At 40.5% G+C, this 12,108-nt stretch overlaps 1 protein-coding gene across 7 annotated transcripts in view; it reads right to left on the reverse strand.

Moving 5' to 3' along the window:
- Positions 1 to 12,108, reverse strand: part of rap1gap2a (RAP1 GTPase activating protein 2a) — an 86,614-nt gene that overhangs the window by 63,487 nt on the left and 11,019 nt on the right. For 4 of the 7 annotated variants that reach the window (XM_051396786.1, XM_051396784.1, XM_051396785.1 and 1 more), the window contains exon 2: positions 6,707 to 6,742. In XM_051396786.1, the coding sequence (XP_051252746.1) occupies positions 6,707 to 6,742 (36 nt within the window). Of the gene's footprint in view, positions 1 to 2,908; positions 2,927 to 6,706; positions 6,743 to 10,744; positions 11,160 to 12,108 lie in introns of those variants that run through there. The other 3 variants (XM_051396791.1, XM_051396790.1, XM_051396789.1) reach the window with 2 other exon arrangements.

The raw sequence follows: 12,108 nt of genomic DNA on the forward strand, positions 1-12,108 counted from the left end.
ACTAATCCACCAATGGACTGATTCGTATTTGTGTGCATGAAATTTTTACTTAAGAGATTTTAACTTAAATCAAACCAGGGATTAAACCAAGTTAATTTGAAAGCTTTTTTAAAATTAATGTAGATATAGTTAAATTGCTATAATCATATGTAATCTAAAAGTTTACCATCATTTCTATTTTCTATTTAAAATAAATATTTAAAATGTAAAAATGTGCCCAAAAACATTAAAGGTCATGTATTTAAAAAAAAATGTAACCATTTAAATTATTTTCTGTAGTTTAACTTTGTTGGAATTGGAGATGTGAGAGGAGAGGAAGTGCAACATCCTCTCCTGAGCTCTCGAGGATGGGTGGAGTTCCACCACTTCCCACATCGCAGTGTTACAAGTGTCTCCGCAACCTTGTGGTCTTAGTTTCTCTACCCTTTTTCTCACACATTATCACACAGCCGCCCATAGGCAGAGGGAAACAAGCTCACACAAGCCCTGAGGTTTTATTGTTAAATAAAGGGAACTGAAGCTGTTCTACGAGGAGTGACTCAATCCCTCCACTGTAGCTTTGTACGTGTATGGAAATGTTTGTGGTTAACACTGAACACTTGTTCCCAAATTCACCCCATCAGAGCATCATATTCACCTTCGACATTTGTCTATTAGATAAAAACAGACTGAATGTCCTCCATTACTCCTCCTCTCCTCTCTCTCTGATAGTGCCTCCAGGACTACATTATGTGAGGTAACAGACTGTAACTGTGTACACTACATCAGCAACTGCGGCCAATGAGCAAAACACAATAAAGCTGACAGCTCATTAAAACTGCATACAGCCTCCCGGTGACTAATCATTGCTTCTTCTCTCGTGCTATAAAGCAAAGCCTTGAGCTTTAATAAGCCCATCACCTAAAGTAAATATGATACCAGCAGACATTTCGTCTGGTGTTTGTTCGGTGGCCACAACTCACCATCGTTCCCCTGCAATATAGAAGGTGCACCAGGAGATAGAGTAAATGCCAGGCTCCAGAAATAGCAGCAGCCCATTTGCTCTTTTCCATGATGCTGGCAGACAGATAACATTTACACCTGGCCCCAAAAAACTAGGCTGGACAACGATAAGGGGAGGGTACTTTATTAAGAAGAAGGCACCTCCTCTTATCGTGCTCTTCTACTTTTACAAAAGGCCTCTTTCATATATTTTCATCCTAGCCTATTTTCTCCAGAGTCCTTGTTCAATCTCAGCCTCATTCCTGTCACTCATCCTGCCTGTCAATCCACTCAAAAACCCAACTCAGGTGGGTGCTATTTATCCCTTCTCTTGTATGTGCAAAGGCAATAAAGTCACATTGAAATCCTAAAAAAGCATCTTAAGACTGAATATCTAGAAATAAAATGCTACATTAGACTGCAAATCAGGACCATCTATCAAGGTGTGGCCTGGCTGCAGCCTTAAGCAGAGAGGAGAAAGCCACAGGTGCGCGTGGATCCACATCACAGCGCTGCGAGCAGTGTATCTGAGCAGACGACGCTCTCAGATATAAGCAGCTGCTCTGTTTGAACTGAGCAGAGAATGGCAGAGGTGAGGAGAAGAGAAGAAGACAAAAGGGGAGGGGCTGAGGAGGATGGAAATAATGTATGACAAGTATCAACGTCTAATTAGCAGCAGCTGGCTGCGGCCTCTCTCGCACACACATGCATGTTAACAACAGTATGGTAGAGGAGGCAGGCAGACCGTCGGCCAGATTGAAAATCCAGAGGGTAAAACCATCTGTGGTTGAGGCTGAGAAACAAAATACTCAATTAGTTTTGGTAGCTACACTGTGGAAGTCTACCCAAAAGCCCTCCTACAGCATGTAAATGATACCAGACACAACGACAACAGTACTAAAAGTAGTCCGTGACACACAGACTTCCTTATAGAAACAGATTGATTCTTCCTTTCTTCTTGTTGCCAATCAAGTCATTTCACGTATTCTCCTCACACCGAACAAAGCTAATCTGTATCTGAGGCTGTTATGAACAGCACTGACCGGCAAGCTTTATGTTTGGAGCCATCAAATATCCTGAGGGAACATACAGCAACACAGCATTATTATAATCTGCTCTTATCCACACACTATCCTATAATGCTTTATTGTATTCTATTTAATGTAATGTTTACTGTACTTTACTAACTTCAGTAACCTCCTCTCCTCTCTCTACTGCGACATCAACAGGGTCTAGCTACTCTTCCTGGGGTACATATAAATGTCTATAAAATGAGAGACAACACGCAACAAACAAACAAAGACAAAACAACGAAATAACTTCAAAAATCTACATGAAACTACCACCTCTTAGACGACTGGCATAACCATTAAAGCAACTAGCATCCCCTGACCGCAAATAAAGTGGGATAGAGGGGATCACTACCCATTAGAATCACATCTTATAGGACCAAAACAAGTTTCTCTTCACATTTTATGTGTGCACTGTGGCATCAAAACATCAAATGAAAAAAAAAAAAAAAAAAAGATAAATTTTCTTGCAAAAGGCTGCAGTCTTTGTATGTTCATTTATTAATACAGATGAAATCACTTACTTGTTTTACTTTTTCAGACTTTAATAACTTCATAATAATTATGAGATATAGCATGAATTTGTTTGTGTTTTTAGTTTATCGGTAAATAATGTGCAGATGCAAAATCTTGTGAGCATGTGTCCTATAATGATCCATAATCAAATAAATAAATAGTAATGCGTGATGCCAGCAGTACTGACACATTGTAAATCTCAGCTTGCGAACCAATTCATTTACAAACTGCAGATTTGATGTGACAACTTAGGAACTGATAAAAGATCGATTCTGTAATCATGAAATTACAAATACACAGACAGTTAAAAAAAACACAAAGGACAGATAGCAGTTACTCACCACAGTTTGCGAGGCATCGTCACACTCTATTAAGAAGCTGATCAGGTTCCACCTCTCCCCCCCGCGCTCTCTCTCTCTCTCCTCTCTCTCCTTTATTATCCCTGTTTGTCCACTTATAATATTCATTCACCCTCACCACCACTTCAAGATAAAACCCACAAACAGATGCATGTGTTTGCTCACACACACACACACAGACACACAAACACACACACACACACACACAGATTTGATTATGCAGTTATTAATGAGGTGTTGGCGAAGGCGGAGAGATCTCTTTGTAGTAACCATGAGCAGAGAAGAGGCAGAGGAACAGGAAGGGGATTAATGACTGAGGAGAGAGGAGGGGGGGAGAGAAAGTTGGAGCGAGGGAGGAATAAAAAGCACACTGTGAACAGAGGGCAAGCAGGGCAGAAAAGGGAGAGGACAACAAAATAAAATCCTCACACCTGCTGCCCGGTAGCCGCAAACTTTGAAGTTAGACATCCATCTCATGTTTTTGTTCCCTTGGCCTTCCACTTCCCTTTTTCACCTTTCCCTTTTTGGCTCTCCTCTTCCTTTGTGGCTTTATTCTCCTCTGTTCCTACTTGTACAATTCCATTGCAGTTTAGCAGACCAGACCGGCTACCAACAATGCAACAAGTATGGGGAAAGAGTTTTACAAATAAAGAATAAATGAGGAATGAAATAGAGTGGAGAGGTGAAATATTAGTATTTTTTTCACTCTATTCTGCCTCTCTTCATGTCCAATTTTCTTTTTCTCCCATGTTACCATGTCTACTAAGCTTTCTCATCCTCTTTTAGCACAGTCTCTGCATTGCTGTGACTCAAAATTGATAAACTCACTTCTCCATCCATCCATCCTCCCCTTCGCATTGGATTCTAATTGGTAGCAATTATAAGTTTGGGACACATAGTTCAAATCCTTTTCATCCTGCTGAGTGTCATCTCAGTTCCTCTCTTTCTTAACACTATGGTGCTTCTCTGTGAGCTTATATCCAACCCCTGGATCAGACAAACACACACACACACACACACACACACACACACACACACACACACACACACAAGTCGGTGCCATTCACCGTCTAGTCAGAGTCACGACTCACTCATTCATATTCAGAGCCACTCCAGAGCAGACGGTCTAATGACACCTGGCCAGGGAGCGAGGGAGACACTGGATGTGTGTGCGCATGAGTTTGTGTTCATGACAATACCATAGATAACAAACAAGTCTTACGTTACATGACCCAGGTTAACCTGATTTTGAAACAAAGCTTGTTTAGTGTTCTGTCGTTGTGCACTCTATAGACCCGAGCCAACGTTCTAATCCTCATGTTCATGTACATCTGAACAGTAGTCTTTATATTGTTGGTCCTCTTATACTCTAGAAACCTAAGACAGTCGCTTAATTTCAAAAAGGTAAAAACATACTTTCATTTATGAAGAACTGCTTCCAGCTTGGTGCTTACTTAAAGTAAGACCATGTGCAGTGTGTTTTCTTATCATTAGTAGGAAACATTGAAACATATTGTGTAATCGTCTGTAATTTGAGTCCTTAAAGTCTCAAAAAAAGTGAAGAAATATGCCAGTGCAATATCTTTATTATCCATTGTAAACCACTTTGGTATTTCATAAAATCAAATGTCATTTCCCCCGATTCTAGAAAAATTTTATTTATTCATCCTTAAAGATACAGACACTAATTTCTGGAAAATTCAGGTTCAAATTATCCCACTGGACTAGACTGCTTTTTTATTTCTTCTTCAGACTCAACAGACATGTAAGAGTTGGAAAGATGAAGATTTTTTTGCAGTAACCACATGATCAACACCCAGAGTGACGGACAAATTTTTGTAAGTCAATGCTACGTGTCTCCAAATGTTGTAAATTCTTAAAGCAATCCCTAAACAAAGTCAACAGTGAATTGCAGTGTTTTCAACAGGTGGCACCATAATGGCAAATATGGACATCCTGAGCAATGGCTAAGGTAGCGGAACACGGGGCAGCACAAAAGGTAAACCTGTTCACAGAGTAAATGTCAGTGTAAATGACTCAAAGGTGAGTGAGACACATAGAGGAGTGTGCTCTGGAGAGTGGGGCTTTAGGTGTAGACGGAGACAAACACACACACAGAAGCCCTCCACGTCCCATCACTACGGCAACCTCCATTAGCAGGGCTTGCCGGTGGTTTGTTTCAATAAAGGGAAGGTCCTCACACATAATATCCTCAAAGAACAAGGCAGGTACACAAACCGTGCCAATGATATTCAAATTAGCTCCCTGCTCCTACCCAGAATGCATTTGAACAAATAGCTGTGATCATTACACAGGGTTATTTTCACTTCAACTTAACAGCTTTCATATCACAGATCAAAATCCATATCTGTCAGAATTACCACTGTTACTTCTGCTTTTACAGTTCTGACCTATAAAGGAAACTCATAATTATCTGTTGAACATCGTCAGTTCTTGTTTCCAAAACACAGACAGCCAAAGTGAGAGCGAACAATCTGTTCAGTGACTCAAACATCAACAGAACAAGTGGTGGAGCAACACAAGGGCCACTATTAAACAGTATACTGTGGCTATGACAGGTCATGTGTTAAAGGAAAAAAACTATCCTGCAGATACTCTGCATAAACCAGTTTATATAAGATTGTTATATAATTTAATTAAGCTGAGTTCCACTATAATTATTCCCTATCGGACAATTAGTCCTCTGCATTTGAACTATCCTTACTATTTTGGAACAGTGGGCAGCCACATTACAATGGTCACAGACCATCTCCATCTCTGAGGCCAGTGAGTTGATCAACAGCAAAAGCAGAAGTACTACTAATGCCCAACATGTACGACTGTGGGAAAAAAACAGAAAAACCAGAGGAAACCCACACTAACAGAGAAAGTCAGCCCTGGTTGAATCTGAACCCAGAAGCTTGTTGCTATGACGGTGGTAACCAATTATTCACCACGCCGTCTTACAACGATTCAGTAAGATCTGAGATCTGACGGGGTTGCAGACATTCTGAAAGGACACATCGTTGTTCATTGTCTCTTCCTTCAATTGTAGCTTTGAACAACTTGTCAAAGTGGAAAATTAACTGTCCAGGGATAGGTTTTTGGAAGAACACTTTTTATTTTGGGTTTCATACGTGGAAGTGAAACATTGCAATGTAAAGATCTTCAACCAGACAAAAAAAAATCTATAAGAATGAGATTTCTTTACATTAGATAATATATAATACATAATAGAATTGGTCTTTGTGCCTTCTACACATCTAATTATAAGTAAAGAATTATAAATGTGGACTTAATGCCTATATTATTAATGCACAAACACTAAAACTAACTACATGTTGCTGAGAGTGATTTATGAATGGATTTAGGTCATTTTCACTTGTGCCGTGAGTTGAAAGAGAGTGCAGTGTGAACTGGAGTGCGCAGACCTGTTGTATTGTGTGCTGCTCAAGCATAATGCCCATAGCTCTACAGCAAATCAATTGCTGAGGTTTTAGTCAGAATCAATCAGTGTGATGGAAAATAAGAGGAAATAGGGTCCAGGTTGAAAATGGCTTTTAAGAGCTATTTACGATGTGGCCAAAGCCACCATCTCACTCTTTCATTTGTGAGTTGTTACACATCAGAGCTTCCCAGGAATTTCTCCACAAGCACATTTACACAAATTAACTGACTAACTGGGATTGGAATATTAACTAGATATTGAGATATTGATATACATTTTATCATTTTAGAAACAAGAAAATGCCTAAAACCAGGCTTTAAAGATGAACTTACCGAGCTCTCAGTGCAGACAAAGTGGACTTGTCAATCCTGGAGAAGAAGCAGGAGAGAAAGGCAGACACACACACACACACACACACACACACACACACAGAGAGAGAGAGAGAGAGAGAGAGAGAGAGAGAGAGAGAGAGAGAGAGAGAAATATTATTGAACATGTATCTGATACAAGTTGCTCAAAAGCAAGTAATTAAATTCTTTGCTGTAAGTGCTCTTACTTTACCGCGATAAGGACATGAATACCAGAGGACATGCAAATCAAGATAGTGAAGAGTGAGATGTATGACTTCATCTCTACATGGTACAATGGGCCCCTGGGTGCTCTGGCATTTAAAATAATGGCCATTAATATGTGATTGCTTCTCCTGTCATATTGGCATTCACTTTAATGTGGAAAGGGGAAAATCTCCTTTGATGTGAAGCCTTTACATACCACGAACTGTAACACACTGTACAATATGTAGGCTATGTTATACAGTACGGGTGTTCAGTGCATAAACCACAAACTTGCATGAATAAGAAAGGTTTCCCTGCATATTTTGTGCTTGATGCATCCAAGCTAACCCATTAATGAAGGCCAAAAATAAATGCAAAAATTTCCATAAACTATCTTTAATTCAGAGATAGTAAAGTAGGTAGAGTCGGAGGACAGTTAGTGTGCACAGTGCAGCTCAGTGTCAGTGTAAAGCCACTTGCAGAGAGCAGAGCACACTTTATGACAGCTGACTTGATTTCACAAGGTTACATCTCTACAAGCTGCTCAAACCGGTTATGACAGGTCTCTATAAGGAATTTATTCATGCCTCACTACATGCTGTCCATACTAAAAACATGGAGTCAAGACAAAGGATGTAATATTAACAACTTTTCAGTTCAGCTTCCGCATGTTTACTGCTAATAATGTAAGGAGGAGGAAGTGCGAGGCACATTTTGTTTGAGGGAAACTGTGTAGGCAAATACAGAGGGGGTTTACCTCACAGTGTGTTTGTGTTTGTGTTTGTGCGTGTGTGTGTGTGTGTGTGTTTGTGTGTGTGTGTGTGTGTGTGTTTGTGCATGTTCAGTGCTTGTTTTACATCGTTTTCACATCCCTCTCTAAAGAAGATTTTATGACATTAATTCTTTAATCCCATTCATTTGGAGACTGAACCGTGCAGAACAGTCCTAAATCTATTTCATGCACATGCACATACCCATAACAGATACACACACACACACATCGTGTACAAACACATAATGTGCACTCCTTTTACTGCATCATCATCCACCCTGGATGTTTTAAATATCATTTGAATTTTCTCCACGGTTTCTGAATGGTATCAACTACAGAATGTATTGCAGCGGCGTCATCAGAGGCAAAAAGCACCGAGCAGAGAGAGAACTGAGGTTCTGTTATTTGGTACTAACTAGATACTCAAATGCCAAGATAGGTTCATATGGAGCTTTGGCTAGTGAAGTAGTTAATGCAGCTCGGGCAACTGCTGTAGTTTACGCAAAAGTTTGTATAATGTATTATTAAAAATGAACCCCAATCAACAAATCAGTCAAATAAAACAATAAACATTTAGACTCCCAGTGGACGTCTCACAATGGTATCTGATCTTGCACGACAGCAAAAGTTTATGTTCTTTTGTGTTGTGATGGAGCTGCAGTCTGAGCTCACATGATTTATCTCTGAAAAGATACACCACCCACCTTATGTCTGAATCATCAAACAGATCACACTATCATGCGTAAGCTTTGTTCATCACATCTTAGAGATGAAGGCAATACTACAATTGACTGTGTGTGTGTGTGTATGTTAATCACATTATGGGGACAAAATTGTTTCTCCAGATGGGAAAGGATTTAACACCAGATTTCAACAGTGCCTTCGCTGCAGATGTATAGCCTTTCTATTTCTATCCAAAATGCCTCAGAGATGACTGGATGATGATTAAGATTTGATATATATTTACAGAAATGGTCTGCCTGCTCAAAGCCAGCTCTAAGTTTGGTACAGCATTCATTCATGTATCTTGAAGCAGGTGCTCAAGCAGCTCTCCATCTGAACTAATCACCCACGCATTCATATGTGTGGCTATCCATGTCCAAAAAGAGAAACATCTTTCAGAATTAATTAACTAATTAATTAATGATTGATTTCACAAACAGACTGAATAGGCTGATCACTTAAAGCTTCAGATGAAAAGTAATGTAAGTAGTATAATGTTATCCAACAAGACTAAATGCCTAAAAGCCACTCTTCGCCCCCCAGAGGCTGCAATGTTCATTGCAAAAAGTAGTCTGTTAAAGCCTGTACATTCTTAATCCACTAAACTTGCACTATATTTATGTCCAGTAAAATTTGGATTAGTTTCCCTGTAGAACTGATACACAGTGGGTAGAATCCTGCTTAAGAAGTCTTTAAGATCTTTTTACAAGCTAAAATTCAGCCAATAAGGTGAGATAATTCCACACTCGTACCCTATTGGCACATTTTGTATTAGGAGAAGAAGATGTAATTGTCCAGTTAAAAAAATGACATTCCTGCAGTGGAACAGTTTATTCCAAAAGGCGTTCTTTAATTTGTAGAAGAATCATTGTAGTCACCTCTTTAATTTTTGCACTTAGGCTGTGCTTGGTGAATGTTTTTGTCTGATCACACAAAATTCAATGTGTTGTTGTGCTCAGCTGAGTTGATACCGATCTGTCCAGCAATTTCATATTGCACGTCCATTCAGTTGAGGGATTTAACAACAGTGGCAGAGATACCTAAAAATGCTTGATTCTACAGTTCCTATAATGCAACTCTGAGTCATTTTTTCTAACGTTGAAATCTCTTTCAGAGCCACCAAAGACATTATACAACTGTTTTCACAAGGCGAGTACTCCTCATGTATCTGTGTAATAATAAATCTGATTGCCTTGTCTTGTTTTTATCACTGTTACACACAATAGCCACTGATTAACCATGTGACATGTAATGTGGTGCTCCTCAGCTCTGTCTGTTTCAGGTCATTTCAGCCAGTCTGGCAGGACGTGCTGCCTCAGCCCAGCTGGGAAGGCTAAGTGCTCTGAAGCAGCGCTTCAGTGTCAGAAAGACAACCAGCAGGGGAGCCAGCACAAAAACACTCCACCCGAGTGTGTCAGCGCATTCAGCGCTAAATGGGCTCCCTGGCATCTTTTTCAGTGCTGCATCATGGGAACTCTTCTTGTCCAATAGAGCAGGACAACGTCATGGGTAAGAGCTGTGTCCACACAGTCCCATCACAGGACAGCAACAACAACAGACAGAGACAAAGCAGCCTGTTGATTGTAAGCCCTCCCTGAATGGAGACAGCACAGAGTGAAACTGTACATTCTCTCACACACACCAAGGCTGCATGATATGGTTAAAACACCATATCGCGGTTGTTTTGACAGGTATTGCGACTGCGATATGATTCACGATTAGTGGCAATAATCACTGTTGCATCATAAATAAAATTTTCAATGAAAAGACTATTAAAATCAGTCTGTACCAAACATGTTTTCCTAAATCTAGAGAACAAGGAGTGTAGGCCAAGGCATCTCTGCACCACTACAGTACTTCATTGTCACATATTTTACCTCTATCAAAAAATTGCAGCCTCTGCGATTTGCATACTGCACTTGGCCATATTGTGATAATATTTTGATTAACTGTGCAGCCCCAACACACACACACACACACACACACACACACACACACACACACACACACACACACACACACACACACACACACACACATACACACACAAAATCTCTATACTGTCAAACACAGGGCAAAGTGTTAGAGGTGTGACCTAGAGGAGCACCCTCAGCCCTCCACCCATCCTTCCTTTTTAGAAAAAAGTTTCTGCACCACACACACACCCATAACACCAGCATAATATACACATTTCAACAGCATAAAGTCCAGAATTTAAACTAACTATACAACCATAATGTGATAACATGCACAATCATGAGCATGTGCATACACAATGCAGACACACATAGACATTAGCATCCAATGAAAAAGCAACATACCATCCAAATCCACCAAACGACACGCTTCTCCTCCTTCTCAGCATTTTGTCAGACTGAACTTCTCAGCAGTCTCCCAGTCTCTCTTGCTCTGAGGCTCTCTCCTCTGGGAAATGTATGCTCTGTCAGTCTCTCTCTCTCTCTATACCACTTGCACTTTGTGTCTCTCTCTGACCCAATCTCCCTACCTCCCTCTCTCTCTCTCTCTCTCTCTCTCTCTCACTCTCTCTCTCGTTCCCTCTCGCTCTATCTCGCCTCTATTTGCCCTCTTTTTTTTCCTCCTTTGTCTCGATCTCTTCTTGTCTGCCACCCACCACCCTAGTTCTGCTGTTTTCCACTTGGCCACTTCACCAGTCAACTACTTTCCTGAAACACTACTTGCTCTTTGGCTTTCACAGGCTGGTAAACACACACACACCATCTGACACACTGACACATGCAGGTACACTGAGGTATACACATATTTTAGCAGGGGGAGGAGCAAAGTGGGGAGGGGCCACGATCTCCCATTTGACCTGTGTTTGTTTCCAACGCACACACACACACATACACATTGAGAGCTGTTCTGCAGATGTAGCAGCATTTGGACTCTTGAACTGGATTCTCTACATCTTTCACATCACAACCAGCCTCAACATCTCTGGTCTGCCAACATGCCCACTAACAGGAAATATGGCCACTTCCTGCACTGTGTACCCCCCCGTTGAGTGTGCTTGTTTCTACGGGCATCAGAAGTGGTCACACAGTTCACACTCTCACAGGAACATGAAAAAACATGCTGAATGGGCAAAGATAAAGCACCATATACTGGAACGACACACTCACCATAACATGATACCTGCAGTCTAAAAATAACACTGAGATCATGAGATCCAGCCAAATGGCTTATATCCAGACCTTTAATTTTGATATGGATTGTGCAGCTTTAAGGTCCTGACTCATGAAACATATTAAAACTACATTACAGGAGACTTTGTTGAAGGGTTGCTCAACAGCAGAGTGAAACTGGACTCATTTTTTCACACAGAGTTTGATATTAGGCTATTAAAAGAAAAAGGGAGGAGTTGAACAGCCGGGCAGGCAGACTGCAGTATATACATAGAAACCCATGTTGTGACCAAAGGGAGTGTCCTTCCTGACACCCTTCCTCCTCACTCCAGATTTGACGGGTCTCACTCTCAGAGTTAACGTTCACACAGCTAATGTACTGAATGAACTCTAGAGGTTTCAAGAAAGCTGATGGGATATTTTATGCTTCACTTAATATGATTGTTCATTGAGACTTTGTTTCAATATCTACAGACAATTTATAGATTACATATATGACATACATGACATATATAACATACCATTCATTCCAGTGCTGG

The sequence above is a fragment of the Dicentrarchus labrax genome, unplaced genomic scaffold (genome assembly GCF_905237075.1).
Source record: "Dicentrarchus labrax unplaced genomic scaffold, dlabrax2021, whole genome shotgun sequence".
In the NCBI taxonomy this organism is placed as follows: Eukaryota; Metazoa; Chordata; class Actinopteri; family Moronidae; genus Dicentrarchus; species Dicentrarchus labrax.